Source organism: Taudactylus pleione, unplaced genomic scaffold, assembly GCF_031769625.1.
Source record: "Taudactylus pleione unplaced genomic scaffold, aTauple2 ptg000080l, whole genome shotgun sequence".
Taxonomy (NCBI): domain Eukaryota; kingdom Metazoa; phylum Chordata; class Amphibia; order Anura; family Myobatrachidae; genus Taudactylus; species Taudactylus pleione.
In genome coordinates, this window is record NW_028284482.1 from 10,400,660 (window position 1) to 10,420,822 (window position 20,163).

General features: G+C 41.9%; 1 protein-coding gene across 1 annotated transcript in view; it reads right to left on the reverse strand.

Moving 5' to 3' along the window:
- MEI1 (meiotic double-stranded break formation protein 1) overlaps positions 1–20,163 on the reverse strand; it is a 464,883-nt gene that overhangs the window by 222,110 nt on the left and 222,610 nt on the right. The window contains exon 16 of the mRNA XM_088468098.1: positions 5,037–5,097. Within this exon, the coding sequence (XP_088324224.1) occupies positions 5,037–5,097 (61 nt within the window). The remainder of the gene's footprint in view (positions 1–5,036; positions 5,098–20,163) is intronic.

Consider the following 20,163-nt stretch of genomic DNA (forward strand, 5'->3'; position numbering starts at 1 on the left):
GAAAGAAGAGGGTGCAATACGTTCGACTTAAATGATATTTAATCAAATATTTATAGAAAATGTCATAAATTGAACACAAACATACATCCAATAAAAATGTTGCTTCACCCAGACATTAACACCAATAATGATGGCAGAGGACACAAATAATGTCTGGAACCATATATTGGTGGCTCCTGGGATAAGAACGATCAAGTGAGCATGAACAGGGGAATTCCAAACTCTTCCCCGTGGTTTCCCAGATGGTAGAACAGGAGCAAATAACCAGCGAAACCTCCTCCAATCACCAGGACCAAGTCACAAAAGCACAGTTCACCAAATCCAGTATTAAATGATGCAGGTGAAACACAAATGCCGCCAACGCATTTTGAGCATTACTATTCTCTTCATCAGGGCTGTGTGTGTAGGCCTGCATCAACCTGCTCTCTATTTAAGAGCTGGGATCCAATTGACCCCTATTGCCCCGGGAATGTGACATCATCAAACAGTTAAAACTTTAAACTATACAGCATTCTCTCATTAAAAATACAAGGATACAAATATAATTATAAAATACATATATTGCACCATAAAATACAAAATATAAAAAAATACAAAGTGAAAATGCTGAAATTCATAAAATCTCAATACCGGAAGTGCGCTGCTGCTGATGCACTTCCATTGAGTACAACCTGCAGTAAAGAGCCCTTAATGAGCGGGTAAATGGACGGAAGTGGGGCGAGAAAGCTTACTGAAGCTAATAGTGCTAGTCACCTATTTTATTTATGCGTCAAAAACCGGAAGTGCGTCAGCGGCACACACCCCCAGTGATCGATAACAATTAGTAGGATTAAATATGAGAGCCCGGGCATCCATCGGAAGTGGGACAATTCCTACCTCAAAATGGGCCTCCGGGTATTCTTTTATTACACATATGGGCTGAAAATTAGGAGTAGTGCTGCCGCGGACCAGAAGTGATGGTCCCGCGGACCAGAAGTGACAACAGTAAACAAAAACATGGCATGGGGTATCCATAGTAACATTTGGAAAAGGCCGGTGTAAAATCCATGTATAATATATAAGGCAAAAAATTGTGTAAAGTGGTATATAAATAGGAATTAAAATTATGGTGGATATATAAAAGCACATAGGGACTTTAATTTCACATCTATCTGGGACCAGAAAATGATATAGCATACCCTAAATATAATATGAAGTAAAACATGTGTAGAAAAGATAAAAACCACTATTTATAACAACCACTTCAGTTCAAAATCTTTGTTCATGCCGGCATCGATAGGTATTTAGCTTAAAAATCCAAGACATTTTTGCTTTGGCCAATAATTTCTCTGTGTCACAGTTTTTCCAATTACTTTTAACATGTTGAATGCCTATAAAGTATTTTATGCCCCCAATACAGCAATTGTGAGTCACTTTAAAGTGTTAAAAGAGGCTGTGTATCCAGGCCCTTTATAATGTGTATGTGCAGCCATACAAGTCTTTAGTGCCCTAGATATTCTACTCACATATTAGAGTCCACAGATACATTCAATTAAATATACCACATAACATGTATGACACAAGATGAATTGATTAATATGGTATTCTTTTCGATCTACATGAAAACTACTATACTTTGCTGTTTCACTTGGGACATTCCTACACATTATGCAGAAGCCACACTGGAAAAATCCCTTGGTTCTAATAGGATTTACAGATTCAACCAGTAAAGCACTCCTCACTAAGTGGCTTTTCAAATTTGCAGCGCTCCTATACTGTATATAAATTTGGGGGCATCAGGGAGAATGTTTTTCAAGGAAGGATCTATTTTAAGCACATGCCAGTGTTTTTAATAATACCCTCTAGCTTTCTATAATTTGAGCCATACGTGGTAATAAAGGGGCACTCATTGCTTATTGTATTTGTTTGTTGTTTTTGTTCTAATTTTCAATAAATCTTCTCTTGGTAGAACAAATGCGTACCTCTTTGCTTTACCTATCTCTTCCCTGGAGTAACCCTGGTTAATAAATCTATTGCTCATTTCATCTATCTGTTGTTTACACAATTGGTTCGAATCGGTGGTTTCCTAAATCCCTTAATGTATATGACCTTAATGGATTTTGTAATGATATCAAATTATAGATTGATATTGAAATGATTATTATTCAATTGGTTGCAGAATGAGTCTAATTCTTCTTTAGGCCTGGCCCAGATGAAGATTACATCATCGATGTATCTGTACTATAAGAACAAATTCGACAACTCAGGCAAAGTACCCCATATGGTAAGGTTTTCCCAATACGCCATGAACCGGTTGGCGTAACTGGTTGCGAATTTGGTCCCCATGGCAGTTGCTACCTTTTGAAGATAATACTCCCCTTTGCTCTTTTACATCTCCTATTGGTGTGACCCAAATACTGCTAACAGGACTTTCATTCAAGCTGCCATCAAAGCTTGATGAAAATTCAACTTTTTTATGATGTTGGTTATTCCAACATTGTGCTATACCTGATTTATAATATCTGTGATCTTGTTTTAGCTTTTTTTGTTTTTAGAGATTAGTTCCTTTGTATTTTAATTGATTTTAAGTTCCATTTCTCTCTCCAGGATTATAAATTCTGGTTGTTCCTGAAAAGACTGTACTAGGGTCTAGAGTATTTGAATTCTTTCACTTATCTATCTTAGCTTTTCCCGCCTTTCTTACAATATTAGTGCAATGAGAAAAAATTAACAATTGTTCAGAATGGTATTCAATTATTTACAAAATCTTCACTGCAGTCGTTAAAGGATGGAGCCTTTTTTAATCTCAGACCTTTTGGTATGATTGATATTTTTCTAGTGCAGCCACCTCCCATCCATAATCTATTCTCAAGTTTCTAATTTTTTCATGGCTGTCTCTAAATTATCGTCGGACACTTCTGCTGGGTGTCACGACCAGGGTTTCGCTGCGTGGAGGTTTGCGGTCCTTACCGGTGAGGGTGCTTTGGTACGGTCCTTCTGTCGTGGGAGCCGGCATGTGGAGACTGGCATTGGCTGTACGCAGAAGTCTGCCAGCATTGGGCCATCCTGGCAAGAGTAAGTCTAGCGGTGTCTCTCCGTCACAGGTGTCTGGGCGCCACCATTTTGTCTTTGCCCATGTGACATAGCAGGCCAATCGTTTGTTTGCTCTCTCTGGCCTATAATGTCCCGCTACTGGGTACTTAAGAGTGTTTGGAACTCCCTATTGTTGCCAGTGTAACATGTTCACAGCGTAGCTGTGAGAGAGAGTTCTCTGCGCTACTGAACCCTAGACTTGTGCTCCAGTGCGTGCCCTAGCTCCTTGTCGGCCTCTGGCTCCCTGCATAGCCTGCACCGCTGTGCCTTACCTTGCACTCCGCTGCAGATCAGCCCTGCACCTTCCACCAGACCCACTCCTGCCTGAACCTGTCTCCTCAGTTAACCCATTCCTGCGCAGCCATCATCACAGCATTTCCAATTATCCCCTTCAGTCACTATTCAGCAAGCCAGGATTTCCACTTCACTCTCATAGTCTATCTGGATTCATCTCTGTCACTGATCTGGACATTCGTTTACTCCTACTCACTACAGTTCCCTTCAGCCACATATATCAGTATGTTTATTACTGGACTTTAGTTTATCTTATTATTCATGTCTACGAATATTCACATTAAACAACTCACCTTTCATTTAAACCTGTTCTGGTGTCCGCTCCTGTTTCCACCCCGGGTCCACAACAAACACAGTCCCTAACACTGGGTCTGTATAAACGTCGCTATTAAAGACTTCCTTAATGATGGTTTTTCTATTCTTTAAGTGGGCAAACATTGTCAGCCTACACAAATCTCTGGGGTATAAAACAATCTGAAACAAGTAAAGAAGGTGAGGTCTGTGCTGGCGCCCACACCCATGCAAACTGCCCCTTAGGTTCTAGAGTAGTACCCTTATTACACAAAAACAAAATGTAATAACAAACCAGAAGAATGTTGTGTCTCACCTGCATCATTTAATACTGGATTTGCTGAAGCGTGCTTTTGTGATTTGGTCCTGGTATTGGAGGAGGTTTCACTGAGTATTTGCTCCTGTTCTGCCATCTGCGAAACTACGGGGAAGATTCCGGAATTCCCCTGTTCATGCTCACTTGATCGCTCCTGTCCCAGGAGCCACCAAGGTACGGTTCCAGACATTATTTGTGTCCACTGCCATCATTATCGGTGTTAATATCGGTGTGGAGCATTGTTTTTATTGTATTTATGTTTGTGTTTGATTTATGACATTTTCTATATTTTATTAAATATCGTTTAAGTGGAATGAATTGCACCCTCTTCTTCTTTTCATTTTAATCTTTGGGGATTCTTCATCACTGTGACTACACAATAATACCGGAAAATACTCCCATATACAAGTCCAAAGTGAATTGTTATTTTCGCCAGAAGATTTGAAGAAAAACCTAAGCATAAATTTAAGTTTTTGGAACATTTGGCTATATAAGAGAAAGGACGCTCCACTGATTACAAAGGAAAGTACTTTATCTATGAAAAAAGGGCACCATTAGCGCCCTCGAACGTTCTTCCTGTTTGTTATTACATCTGGTTTTGTGTAATAGGGGTACTGCTCTAGAACGTAAGGGGCAGCTTGCTTGGGTGTGGGCGCCAGCACAGACCTCACCTTCTTTACTTGTTTTAAATATGAAGCCATGGCTACACCCATTTAGAAAGCCATTCCCTAAGAGAAGATTGTGCCAGACGAGGGTTGGCTGCATTGCTTTACCTTCATGGCTAGCTCGGACAATAAGTAGCCCCCTACTTTCCTCTCTGCATCTAAGGTGATGAAGAATAAAGTCCTTTTGCGTGAAGAAAAAGGCTGTATACCCTCCTCCCTTTACCATTAATTAAGTAATATCCTCCCTCAAAATAATTCTTGTTTCCCATCTGGGTGCAAAAGTAGGCACACTCATGCATCTAATCTGCTCTCTTCCTAGCAGATAGTACAAACTTTTACACCCCCACAGAGGTAATCATTGTAACCCACCAATAGCACTGTAATTTTACTTTTCTCACCTTTGACCTGAACATAATGTAGACTTCACCTCCATAGTCAATCTGATGAACGAGGCGGCAGCTGTGAAAGAGTACATTTGTAAAATTAATTACAATTAATCTCTTTTTGTAGTAATGAAAACAAGTATCTGATTATATAACTAACCTTATTAATTGAATAAGACATGGACATCAAACGTTTTTGTGTGTTTTCATTTAAAAAACATGCTAAATTGCAGTTCCTTATACATATTCGGTTATATATACTGTATTCGGTTGCAATTGACTGATGTTGTAAGATCTATGCAGGCAAAGGAGCCGCACTGCGCACGTGCAGATCTGGTACTGTGTCGACGGACGCTGTGCGGCTGGAGACGTCGGCTTATTGACAGTCTGCAGCCTTTTTGGGGTGGGTAGGGGCAAACGTTAAAGAAAGCGGGGGCGTGCCAAAGCCAGTGACTATGTCTTCCATGCAGATTCACTGGCCTCAGCGGCTTAGTTGTGGCGAGCATTCTGAGCAACCTTAGGGTGCACAATGGCCAGCACGGGATGTAGTCAGCATGCCTCCATACGTCATGCCGACAAAATATATCCCGGGGCCGAAAACCTGACAGTAGTCAGGTTCCCGGCTCCAGAATGGCATGTCGAAGGTAAGTATTGGGTGGGGCAGGTTTAGGTCTTAGGCACTAGGGGGTGGGTTAGCACAAATCAATCTAGCATCCACCTCTGAATTAGCTCCACTGTTAGGATCTCTATAATTATATATTGTTTTATGCCCGTAGCACAGCTTGAAGTTTTACCCTAAAGGTTTCCAAACATTAGTTATTGAGGGAGAATTATCAAGCAATAATTTACAATAATTTGTTAAATTTGTCAGTTTTCGGAGAAAGTTTTTGGAGCGAGTTTCAAACCAGCAGATTTATCAAAGGAAAGCCATTTGCATTTGGCTTTAAACTCCATTAGCAAACCTGACATGCTATAAATCACTAGCCTAATCTTTTGCGTGGTGCATACATCCTCGGGTGCTCAAGGCCCACATTACAGTAATATCCAATATTGGGAAAGACGTAGCCCAGTGCTTAAGGTGTTAACCAATGTTATTATTGAATATTGCGTAAATTATTGCAATCTTAAAATATTCCTTCCAGACATCATTCAGCAAGACCAAATAGGCTTTGTCCCTGGTTAAGGTGGGCAATACTCTCAAAGTTATTGATTTAATCCATCAGGCCTCATTGTCCCATATACCTGCCATTCTATTATCGACAAATGCCAAAAAGACATTTGATAGAACTGAATGACTGTTTATGTCGCAAACATTTTAGCAACATAAACAGACTGGGTTAGGGTCAGTCTGCCATGTGAAAAGTCTCTCCCTATACACAAACCCATCTGTAAGAATCCAGGTATATGGGTTACTCTCCATCTTATTTCAGATGCCTTATGGTACCAATTCAAGGGTGCCGCCTGTTCATGGGAACCCTAGCTAAGGCTGTCAGAGCAAATTCAGATATCAAGTATTAGTGGTGTTGTTTGCGTATAAATCTGAATGAGGCCCTTTGTCTGTGCTGGTAAGAGGCAGAGACTGAAAATTTATATCCTTTTTAGGGCCGTATTAAATTAGGTGCGAAAAGTCAGTTTCTGTGGAAAAGTACCCCGAGTGACATTATTTCACTATGCAGAAAGTTTCCTCCATATTCAATTCCGAAGACTTTTCGTCGGTGCAGAAACTCAATGCAATGGGACCTGCGAAAAAGTTTGCCTATGAATAGGTGTCGAAAAAAAAGTGCAGAATTGGGGTTTTGGGGTGCAAAGCAGCGGGAAACACCCAGCACCCTTGGGATAGTCCTCCAAAGGTAAACTGCATCTAAAAGAGTATATGAATGCTGATATGCGCATACCGTAAATACACTTGTATATTAAGCATATAGAAAAACAATCCTTAGATCGCAGTCATCGGATCCCACATCGGACGTAGCCTTCAGCTTTTGCCTCTCCTCCCCACAAAAGCTGAAGGCTAAGTACGATGTGGGATCCTATGACTGCGAATTAAGGATTGTTTTTCTATATGCTTAATATACAAGTGTATTTACGGTACGCGCATATCAGCATTCATATACTTATTTTCACGGTGTAATCAATTACTACACTATCAGGCGCTGGTCCTTGTCCCCTCATTTCCCCAGATTTAACGGACTTACCAATCGGCTTACTCAAGGACTAAGCAGCCACCTGTTTGGAAAAGGAGCATAGTGTGAATGAACATCAGAAGGAGAAAGAGACTTCCTGAATAGTACTACCTTCCCGTGTGATTGCACAATCTAAAGGGCAGCGCCACAGTTCCCAGTTCTATTCTATTTTCTGCATCTAAAAGAGTTGAAAAAATTCTTTAGAACACCCCAAAAAAGTACTTTCATTTACGGGTGAAAAAGTCCAAAGTTGGGGGACAAAAATAAAAACTAGCGAAATAGACTCCGGGGGGTTCCCAAGTATGCCCCAGGTGTTTTTACGTTTGCAGGTGCTTGCGGTAGGTGGTTATTTTACAATTTTTAAAACTTAACTTTAGCAACTTAAAAATATGCTAGCACCCATTTTCTAGCATATTCGGAGAACCACAAGTACCAGCATGCGGGGCATTATGGGCCTGCTGGTACCTGTAGTTCTACTGCAAAATAAATATAAAAAAAACAACAAGACACACACCGTGACAGTACAATTTAATTTAAACATACATACACACTCACATTACCCACTCACACACATAAACACCTAGTATCCCTGTAGCCATTCACGTCCACTTGTCCATGTAGAAATCCACAGATACCTGAAAAAAACCATACTCACCCCTTCCTATGCGTGTATCACATCCTCTTCGTTCCATGTAGGCATCCAGAGGGTTAAAAATAACAAAAGCAATACGTGATAACAGGACTCACAGAAGGAAAGGGATGTGTTTACACATCACATTCCTCCGCGCGAATGACTGGGTGCCACATGGGCCCCAGTCATTGCAGGAGCCGCCAGTCAATCAGCGGGCGCCTCTGTAGGAGCTGTCTGCTGATTGGCAGTGTGCGGATAGCCTGTCTCCCCATAGACTTCAATGGTGGGAAATCTCCATTGAAATCTATGGAGGGAACCTCTAAATTGTAACCTTTGATGGAAACCGCAAGGTTCACCTTAATTAACTTTGCGGTTAATTGAGGCATAGCGGGGGCTGTGTACGATCATGAAGTACCCGTTCTGCACATGCGATAACTGGGAATCTGCATTCAGCATTGCACTTACTGTACATGCATTGCTGAATCAGCCCGCAGGAGAGGATGTCTAACCACACTGACTGAGTAATTGCTCTCTCTGAGTTTTCCATCTAAGGGGCATATTCAATTCCAGGCGAAAAGTCCTGTACTTTTTGCATGCCAGACTTTTCGCCGACATCGCTGGTTTTCAATGCGAAAATGTATCGCGCGCGTGCCCGCTTTTCCCCGTATTCAATTAGAAATCGGCAAAAACGGGACACGGCGAAACTCTAACATGCGAAAGTACTGTCAGTTTTGGGGAAATCAGGCTGACACCCCCAAAAGATGCACTGACATTGGGGATCACCCCCGAATAGCCCTGCTGATGGTATTTGGGGCACTTAAATGCTCTCATTAGCTGCTATTTAGCATCTTTGCATAAGTGGTGAAGAATAGCATTTAGCATTTTATTTTTGTGAAAAAAAGTAGTCCCAGCAAATTTTGGGTACCTGAAAATGGGGGTAGCATATTTTAAAGTTGCTAAAGTAAATTTAAAAAAATCTTGAAAAATCCACCTACAGCAAGCACCTGCAATCAAAATAACACCTGGGGCATACTTGGGGACCCGCCTGGAGTCTATTTCGCTAGTTTTTAACTTTGTCCCCCCAACTTTGTTTCTTTTCGCCACCTAAATGCAAGTAATTTTTTGGGGTGTTCTTAAGTCTTTTTTTAAAAAAAAAATTTGACGCAGTTTACCTTTGAGGGAGTGTTTTAAGACTGCACGGGGGTTCCCGCAATGTTGCACCCCAAAACCCCAATTCTGCACTTTTTTCCGCCTGCTTTTCATAGGCGGAACTTTTCCGCCGGGTACATTGCATTGACTTTTCGCCTAGGCGAAAAGTCTAGGAAATTGAATACGGCGAAAAGTTTCCACCTGGCAAAATGATGTCACCCACGATACTTTTTCGCCGAAACTGGCTTTTCACTTCAAATTGAACACGGGCCATGGACTGTTAAAATATGTTCAAAACAAATTAATCATATGTAGATGTGCAAATCATTGTACTCCGTGGCGGAGATTCAGTTGTTTTGGGGAGCGCTAATTAATGGGTGCCCAGTGTTGCAATTCAATTGTTCTGGGCACCCATTAATTTCACGGTCTTTACGCCCTATTTGACTGGGTTTAGTCGTGTAAAACGGCTAACCCGTCTAAAGTACTGCTGTTTGGGTGCCTTAACTACGGGTTTATCGCACATTTTAGCTCGCATCCTCCTTTAGTAAAAGTTTATAGTCCATTAGTAAAAGTTTGATATTTTCTTTTACAGGTGGAAGTACAGGTCCCAGCTAGCCTCTATCAAAGTCAAATAATTGGATATGATTGCTTACAATTATTATCTGACGATATAGTCGTCTATGGTCGGATGACGTGTTACGAGGATGCTACTTTGGGTCGCACAATCCAATGCGCACAAATGCGAATCCATCGCACACATACATTGACGCACATAACACACACATATATACATATATATATATATACATACACGTAGACGATCGTATGTATAGTCACATATGTACACGTAGACGCTCATAAGCGTATTCACATACATACCTACGCACATTTGCTATTTCAATATACAGACGCACGTATGCGAACGCATACATATAAAAGGGTTCCCACACATTATAGTTAATAACCAGTGTTATTAAAGGTTTTGTTAGCTAATAATTATGATTCAATATGTACTTAAACGAGATCTAAGGTTCAGAATACAGTGAACATGTCATGTTTGGTATCATACTAAATCCCTGTTTATTTGCAGACATCCGTATCTATCGGCAAAGAAGTCACATCATGCGTCCGCTAGTTATGGATGATAGGGAGTTATTGAATAGAAATGTTATAACTTATATGCAGTGTTGTAGCCAGTTTTAACCAGTTGTTCGGTGGGAAGCTGCACAATGTGACCGTTTGAGGACTAAGCCATACCCCAGATACACCGTATGAACTGACCAATGACCAGATTGACCAGAAGCAAGATCCAATAAGAACCTGTCAATTTGTCCCTTTGTTAACTCTGAAACCTGTAAGGTATGTAAGCTGTGCCCCGATCTCAGTGTAAGGACATCTTCTATGTGACCGCAGGCTTCTGGATTGATGACTGTATACTGAGATCAGTGTGCAAGCGTATGTATCGGCTGTACTATTTTCATTGCTTTTTACTCTAATTGTTATATCTTACATCGTGTAACTTTTTACATAAATAACTATTAGTGCTTTGGAACCACATGATTGGACTGGAAAGCAATTCTTTCTTAAGCGACTTGCAGCGCTAAATAGCGACTGTTAGGAATCAATAGATGGGGGCTCGGCCTTGAGGTTACTCTACCGGAAATTACTCAAAGTGACCGTATTTCGGTTCCTCAACAAAGGGTGGACGTGCATCACATACGGGTAAGAACACAATCTGTTTAAACCTGTTTTGTACTCTGTGTTGTGAAACCGAATATCTGTTTTTGGGTGATCTAAGGAGTGCTGATTAGAATCCAGGGACAAGAGAGAAAAGTCTGTTTCTTTTATTGTCACTTTTGCACTGCAATAGGCGATTCGCAAATAGCGTATGTATCTTCCCTGTATTACTGCCACATGTTTAAGCAATCATTTTAACAGATAGTCTTGTATCGCTTGTTAAAACCTCTGAATAGGTATTGCCACAAGGGAAAGCATTTTTCTGGCCAGAAAACAAAGGTATATGAATGTGAACATATGCTTGTGATGTGATAAGGGAAAAGACAAATGGAAAAGGGTTTTCTTCACTGTCGGATCGAGACAGGAGAGATCCAGTAGGTGTCTGACGAGGCACAATGACTACCGAGTAGGTATACACAGCAGGTACACTGGCAGCGAGAACAGGGATTTCTGTTGTCGCTGAAAACTAAGGGGTTTTCGGCAGACACGCCCAATAGTAATCGCAAAGCTTATTGATAAGTTAGTATCTATAGGCAATGCGATTGGACAACACAGTTGCGTGCACATCGCATGGTTGCGTATAAAAACTGTGATTGTGACTTGGTGATGTGTGAGAGTGAATCACTGGCAAGGTTAAGTGTTATTGGAATACTTAAATGCTACCAGTTGAGAGGAACTCAAAATAGGAAGCTGTCCAACGAAGCTTGTGAATTTGTCTGGTGAGCAGGGTATTAGCATAGGCTAAAGTCTGTTTCCTCATTGTGTAAAACTGATAAAATACGCTTAGCGGTCGGTTGTGCACAGTGGGAGGAAGTGAGTGGACGCAGCTTGTTTAATTCGTCCACCGGTCGAAATCTCTAGTGAAAGTAGCAAAAGCGTTGTCCCAGATGGGTGCTAAGCAGTCGCTAGGGATGGTCGAGGAGATGCTGCTTATGGAAGGGCTGGCCGGTTTGGTAAGGTATATAATGAATATGAAATATGGCACGTCTGCTACAGCGTACTGTGACATATGGGTCAAGATGACCAAAGGATGTATGAAACCCTTTCCCAAAGTTGGCACTTTCAATTCGGATGTACTAAGTAATGTTAGAGATAACATATGTTTAGTCAAATCTTTGAAGAAAAGAGTAAAGTATAATGATTGTTTGAAGTTGTGGCAGCACAAGGGGAACACGTGGCAAGGTGGTGTTATGCATGCCGCAAAGCAGCGTACTCACACAACTAGGCAGCGTGCACACGCCGCAAAGTAGCGTGTTCACGCCGCAAAATACTGTACACATGTGGCACAGTAGCATGCTGCAAAACAGCGTACTCGTGCCACAAAGCAGCATGCCGCCAGGTAGCGTATCCACGCTGCAAGGTAGCGTTACTGTGCACAAAAAAGAGCGCATGCACACCTCCGCCGCCATATGCGGCCGTAGGTGAAAGTACAGCCGATACCAAAAATAAAAAAATCATAATAAGTAACTTATACCCTGTTTTAAGTCACCTCAAGGAAAATGTAATTGTAGAAGATGATGAACCTACTGTAATTTCAGCCATTACACATGCTGTTAATATATTAGATGTTCCACAGAGAGGAAAGGCAATGATCCAACCAGCAGGGGCAGCAGCTGAAATTGGTGAGACTAGTGGAGACCGTAATAGGAGAGGTAACACCCATAGGCCCTGATTCAGAGCCGGACGCTCTGACCAGAGCGCTCGCTCTGAATCAGGGCCCTCCTCCATTAAAATGGAGCGTCCTCCTGGACGCTCGTATATCTGTGGGTCACCACCCACAGCATATACGAGCGTGCAAAAAGATGGTCGCGATGGTCTTGACCATCGCAACCATCGGACTTGCGAGGGAAACCCTGCGGTCGGGTTTCCCAGCCGCAAGGCCAGGAGTGATTTTGGCTCTATCAGAGCCAAAATCACTCCCACTGACATCACTAGTGATGTCAGTGGGGCCGGCTTCAGACGGTAGGCGTTCCCATGGGAATGCCTCCATCTGGCAGGCACGCCCACCAAAGGGGGCGTGCTGTCAATCAACATCGATAGCACGCCCCCTTTGGTGCGAGACCCCGAGCGATGGAAAGCCCATCGCTCGCCGGGTCTCGCGCATGCGCACGACGGAGCTCCCTCCATCGTGCGCATGCGCAGTGGGGAACATCGACCCACTTGCGAGCGTACTGCCACTCGCGAGTGGGTCTGAATGACCCCCATAGTACGGAAACAATAAGTCCAATTATTAATCCTGAACATAGTGATGTGGTAGGTGTACATCCTGTCCGTACAATTGCAGTTCTCAATGGGAAACCGGACAAAGATGGTATAGTTCCTATCAGGAATGTAGCAATGCATTGTCCATGGACGAGAGCAGAATTGCATTCAATTATGTCAGACTTCCCAGACCCTAGGAAAGAGTTAGCCAAATGCCAGAAATTTGTCAAAGATTTAGGTAATGCTCATGAGCCAACTAATAAAGATTGGCGAGTGGTGTTAAGGGCCTGTCTTCCTTCCAATACTGATGTACAAAAGTTTATTAAGAATTGTGTATTGGAGGAGGATGAATCCTTGACGGATGATAACCAGGTGAATATAAAATGTATAATCACACAGTTGGCTATATATTTTCCAGTGGTAGTGAACTGGAGTAAAATGTTCACTATTAAACAAAAGGATAGTGAATCTGCAGCAGATTATTTTGCAAGAGTGCTGCTAGCAATAACCCAGTACACAGAGATAGCAGATATAAAGGATGATGTACATCATAGGGAGGTAGCTGTTATGGTACTAATGGATGGTCTCAAAGACAATCTAAAAATCAGGGTGCAAACTTCTCTACCTAACTGGAGAGGAATTACTGTAGATGCACTTATAGAGTCTGCCATATAACATGACAAGAACTTTGGCAGGAAGAAAGAGGCACAGAGTGAGAGGTTAATGGCAGTGAGCATTCAGGCTCTAGAGGAATCATATATACAGCCACGAACTTACAATACATACAAACCACAAAGGTGTTTTATTTACAACAAAGAGGACACATGAGAAGAGATTGTAAAGAGGGAAACTGGGGGCCACCTAAGAAGGGAACACCTAGATACACACAGAGAGGACTCTCACAAAATCCAGGAAATTTCCAACAGTTACCTGCTCACGTAGTGACAGCAAATGCTCTGCTGGAAAGTGCTAGGGGTCAGGTCATACCTTTAGTCTACAGCCAGTCAGGTTAACTGAGAATACTAGGGAAGAACCTACAATGACAGTTGATATATCTGGTACTAAACATACTTTTCTTGTAGATACAGGGGCGACCAGATCCGTGATAAATTCTCCATTTAATTTACAGGTTACCAACAAAACCATAGCAGCAATGGGTGTAACGGGGAGGGTACAACATTACCCTCTAACCAGATCTGCAGAAGTTACTATCGGGCCACTGAAAACAAAGCATTCCTTTCTTCTGGCAGCGGCGGCTCCTACTAACCTGCTGGGAAGGGATTTGCTGTGTAATATGGGATGTGTCATATACTGTACCCCTGATGGTATATACCTAGATATACTAGAGAAGGTTGCGCATGAGGTACAGGATATATTGGACACACCACAAAGGTTAATGTTGCACTCTGCCATTCTAGAACAAAGTCCATCTCAGATAAAAGAAATGTTATTACAAATACCGGGTTCCCTCTGGACCAAAGATGGTCAGGACACTGGATTGATGGCAAATGTAGCTCATGTAATGGTTAACTTGAAGAGTGGTAGGCAGGCTCCAAAAATCCCTCAGTACCCATTAAAGCCAGAGGCGGAGCTCCCATAATTGAGAGGTTACTGCAACAGGGGATTTTAATTCATACAGCTAGTCCAGCCAATAGTCCAATTTTTCCAGTGAAGAAGGCTGGGGGGAGGGGCTATAGATTAGTATAGGATTTTAGGGGGGTTAACAAAGTTGTTGAAAGCCAATTCCCCATAGTGCCCCATCCAGCTGTCATCCTCATGCAGATTCCACCATCTGCAACCCACTTCACTGTCATTGATCTATGTTCTGCTTTCTTCTCTGTTCCTCTTCACCCTGACTGTCAATATCTATTTGCATTCTCCTACAGGGGGGTACAATATACATGGACACGATTTCCCCAGGGTTTCATAGATAGCCCCAGTATTTTCTCTCAGGCCTTACATGACTGTTTGCAATCTTTTCAACCAAGCAATGGGTCTGTCCTCATTCAATATGTAGATGATTTGTTGTTGTGCTCTGATTCATTTATGTCATGTATAAATCATACTAAACTGTTGTTACTTCATCTCTCACAAACAGGGCACAAGGTTGCAAAGGACAAATTACAGCCATGCCAGACTAAGGTTAAATACTGGGACACTGTCTAACCCATGGGGCTAAGACACTTGACAACGGACAGAATTCAGGCCATACAGACCATGACACTGCCGCAAAACTAGCAGCAAATCCGTACCTTCTTGGGCATGTGTGGTTGCTGCAGGACATGGATCCCAGGTTTTGCTATTTTGGCATTTCTATTGCAAGACTTAGTTTCATCCTCAAAACCCAACCGTGTCACACACACTGAGGAGACAGAGCAGGCTTTCCTTAACCTTAAGGATAGTCTTTCAAGAGCACCTGCCTTGGGAATACCAGATTATAAAAAACCCTTTGAGTTATATTGTACGGAAGCTGATGGCTGCGCAGCAGGTGTCCTCACACAGAAACATGGTGACGCTAGCAGACCTGTAGCATACTACAGTGCACAATTGGACACTGTAGCAAGATCACTCCCAACGTGTTTAAGTGTAGCTGCAACTGCTCTTCTGGTAAATAAGAGCGAGGATGTAGTATTAGGGCATGATACAACTGTTTATACACCACATGCAGTATCTGCTTTGTTAAATTCTGCCCAAACCAGACATGTCTTGTTAGCAAGGTTCACGAAATGGGATCTCGCTCTAATGGCACCTACAAATATTACCATTAAATGGTGCAATACATTAAATAAAGCAACGTACTTACCATATGTGCCTCGAGATGCACAAAGGGTGGGTGAGTCTCTGGTTGAAGGTGAGTTTTGCAGGTATACTGACACCCATGATTGTATGGAATATTTGAATCAGACCTTTACTGCAAGACCAGACATACGTGACACACCATTAGAAGATATAGATTTGATGTTTTACACGGATGGGAGTTGTCATAGGCAAAGAGACACAGGAGAATTATGCACAGGTTATGCTGTTGTAAATGACAAGAATGTTGTAGAAGCTGAACCACTTGGTCCACCTCACTCAGCCCAGGTGGCTGAACTGGTGGTATTAAGGAGAGCTTGTGAGTTGGCAGAAGTTGGGGCTCTTTGGCATCTTAAGAACTTTATGACAGCAGCAGGCACACCAGTAGCACATTCATATCACATAAAAGGACTTCTGACAGCAATCCAGCTACCAAAGGCAGTAGCTGTCATCAATTGCAAAGCCCACACATGCGAGGAAGACCAGGTGTCAATGGGCAATAACACAGCAGATGAAGCTGCCAAATGGGCAGCAGGGTTACGCATAAATATAACAACTAACAAAGTGATGGTCTTCCAGACAATAGACACACAGAAATTAATTGAAATGCAAGATTTGTGTTCCCTACATGAAAAGGTGGTCTGGAGATCGAAGGGATATGGTCGGGAGTACTCTGGACTCTGGAGAGATGGACAAGGTAGGTCTGTTGCTCCCAAGGCATACTACCCAAGCTTGGCTGAGGCAGTGCATGGTCTGACTCACCTGGGAAAAGAAGGTATGTGCAAGTTGGTGAGAGCATATTGGTGTGCACAGGCTTTTCTTCTGAAGCTGGAAAGAGAGCAATGTCCTGTCTGACTTATTTGAGGAAAAATGTTGGGAAGACAATACCCACCAAGCCATCCCATATCCCTCTGACAGATGGGCCTTTTCAGGTAATACAAATTGACTTCATCCAATTACCACCTTGCAGGAATCTCAAGTATGTATTAGTTTGTACTGATGTATTTTCTAATTGGGTAGAGGCATATCCAGCTGCCACTAATACTACTGTTTTTACTGCTAAAAAGATTGTTCAGGAGTTTGTATGCAGACACAGTATCCCTAGAAACATAGAAAGTGATAGAGGTACTCATTCCACTGGTGATATTTTCCAGAACATGTGTAAGCTTATGGGTATCAATAGTAGACTTCACACCCCCTACCGACCGCAAGCCAGTGCGAAGGCGGAGAGAGTAAACGGTACTATTAAGAATAAACTGAGTAAGATCATGGCTGAAACTGGATTAGGATGGCCAGAAGCCTTACCGCTCGTCCTCCATAGCATCAGAACCACTCCCAGATCTCCTCTTAATCTGTCCTCCTTTGAGATACTGTTTGGGAAGCAACCTCATTTGATTATAAGTCCACAGGACGATTTAAAGAGTAATAATAAGGTTACTGTGCGATATCTTATAAAAATGAGTAGACAGCTGAAACAATAACAACAGAAACTGGAAATGTTGTTACATGCTAATTTGTTTCAGAATATCTTATTTCTGTGATGGAGGACAGATGACGGAGAGGGAGGCCGATAGTGATGTCGATGGAGTGGAGTTGGAGGAGAGAGCAATAAAACTATCAGGGCAACCTATGGTCAGACTCAGTTTAGGAATTGTTAAGAGATCTGTTAGCCATGTAACTCGGAGACAGTGTGAGGGGTTATTGTCTGAGGAATACTGTATTTGTGAGTACTGTGGATCCCTAGTTGATGAGAAATGCATCCAATGATGCCAGTCCAAGATTAATCTGTATTTGGGCGGGCATCCTTTAGAGGATTACCATTCCTTAGTGGGTAAGGTTCTAAACCAAACAGAATGTTGGGTGTGTTCAAAAGTACCTCAAGGACCGAGTAATTTGGGATTAGTGCCATACCCATTAAAGAGAGCAGAGGTACTTGAATTACATGGGGGAAGACCGGTGGACAAGAAATATAATATATCTAGACCCCCTAGTCTTAAGCTCCACCAGTACCATGTAGATCAGGGGTCTTCAAACTTGGCCCTCCAGATGCTGTGGAACTACACATCCCAGCATGCACTGCACATAGTTTTAGCATGCTGTTATATCAAAAAGGTGGCAGTGCATGCTGGGATGTGTAGTTCCACAGCAGCTGGAGGGCCAAGTTTGAAGACCCCTGATGTAGATAGATCCCTGGTATGCTTAAATCTCACAAATTTCAGAAAACCAGGAAATTGGGAGGTGATCTGGAACAATCAATGACCTATTCGCACAGAGCTGATAATGAGCCTATCGATTCTGAACTTGTATGCAGAATTATTGCAGATGGGAGATACTTCCGGTATAGGTACACGCGTAGTTACGACAAAGTAAGGGTTGGGAGAGTATCATTAGGGTACTGTGCAAATATTATACATCCAGAAACGTGTACCAGTCAAATGGGGGAAAGAGGGGCAGGATTCTTTGTCAGAATAATGTGTTCAATGATGATGCATTCTGTTCCTTAAGTTCTCCCAGATTATGTGTATTTCATATGTGGAAGGAAAACATACAAGTGGCTCTCTCCAAACTCTGAAGGTTTATGTTATCTTGGAAAGGTGGTACCAGAAATCATGACCCTTACACATGATGAAATGATTGGTATACATAAAAACGCGCCACCTCCATACATACACAAGCAGTATGAACATCATGACAAAAGAAATATGATCCCTGGTGAAGAACATATAGCCACACAGTTGATTAGTGAAACAACTGGCTTCCAAATTTTGGTAGCATTAGATCCCACCAGGATCACTTGAGAAACTTTAAATTTTAGATATATCCAAGACCTGGCTAAATTAATAGACAACATCACCGAGATGTATGATGACACTTTCAGGTATACGGGTAAGGAGCTAGTCTTATAAAAAAGAATTGGTACAACATAGGCTAATGTTAAACTACCTGACAGCTATAACTGGTTGATATTGTGTGACTTTGGCCACCCAATTTGGTGTCAAGTGTTGCACGTACATCACCAATAATACTAGTGACCCCAAAGAGGTGATTGACCGAAAAATGGAAGAAATCCTACAACTGAAGTGGGAATTTCGGAAGGACCATAATACTTCCTTATATGAGACTGGTAAAAGCAGATAAATGATTCTCGTGGTTAAACCCTGTCAAATGGTTCGCCGGTCTGGGAGAGTGGGTACAGGAGATGGTTGCTAGTATAGGTAAGCTCCTTATTCTTATACTGGTTGTCATTTTAGTAATTGGTTTATATGTCAGATGTGTTCTTACTGTGGTAAAATGTGGAAAACGTACCACCAAGGTAAACTGTGAAAATTAAATCATGATGGTGGTGAGTGGTGGTGGTATAAGTACTAAGGTTGATAAAGAACTGCATTACAATCCTGAAATTGAATGTACCATCAGATAATAACTTGTGAATAGGATTGGTCATGTATAATAAAATGTATTGTAAATGTTCCATTAAACATCATAGATACTGTAGTCTTAATCCCCCCAAACTTCCTTTATAGGTTCGATGAGGTCCCACATCCTACCAATGGTTCCCTATAGATCCGCAGATGGTGTATAAGGGTTGTTTTACCCTTTCCTGAAACACATTATTGACGGTTCAATGACCAAGTTGTGTCATACCGTCTAGAACATTGAATACTAATTTATTATGCATGACTAAAAGAGGTTAAGAATAGAATGTGATAGTTTTATGTTTGCTATCAAAGGGTGGACTGTCAAAGTCAAATAATTGGATATGATCGCTTACAATTATTATCTGACGATATAGTCTTCTATGGTCGGATGACGTGTTACGAGGACGCTACTTTGCGTCGCACAATCCAATGCGCACAAATGCGAATCCATCACACACATACACTGACGCACATAACACACACATATATACATATATATATACATACATAGACGATCATATGTCTAGTCACATGCATACACGTAGACGCTCATATGCGTATTCACATACATACCTACGCACATTTGCTATTTCATTATACAGATGCACATATGCGAATGCATACATATAAAAGGGTTCCCACACATTATAGTTAATAACCAGTGTTAGTAAAGATTTTGTTAGCTAACAATTACGATGTAATATGTACTTAAACGAGATCTAAGGTTCAGAACACAGTGGATGACATGTCCACTGTATTCTGAACCTTAGATCTCGTTTAATGTTTGGTATCATACTAAATCCCTGTTTATTTGCAGACATCCGTATTTATCGGCAAAGAAGTCGCATCATGCGTCCGCTAGTTATGGATGATAGGGAGTTATTGAATAGAAATTTTATAACTTGTATGCAGTGTTGTAGCCAGTTTTAACCAGTTGCTCGGCGAGAAGCTAAACAATGTGACCGTTTGAGGACTAAGCCATACCCCTGATGACATCATATGAACTGACCAACAGAGGCGTATCT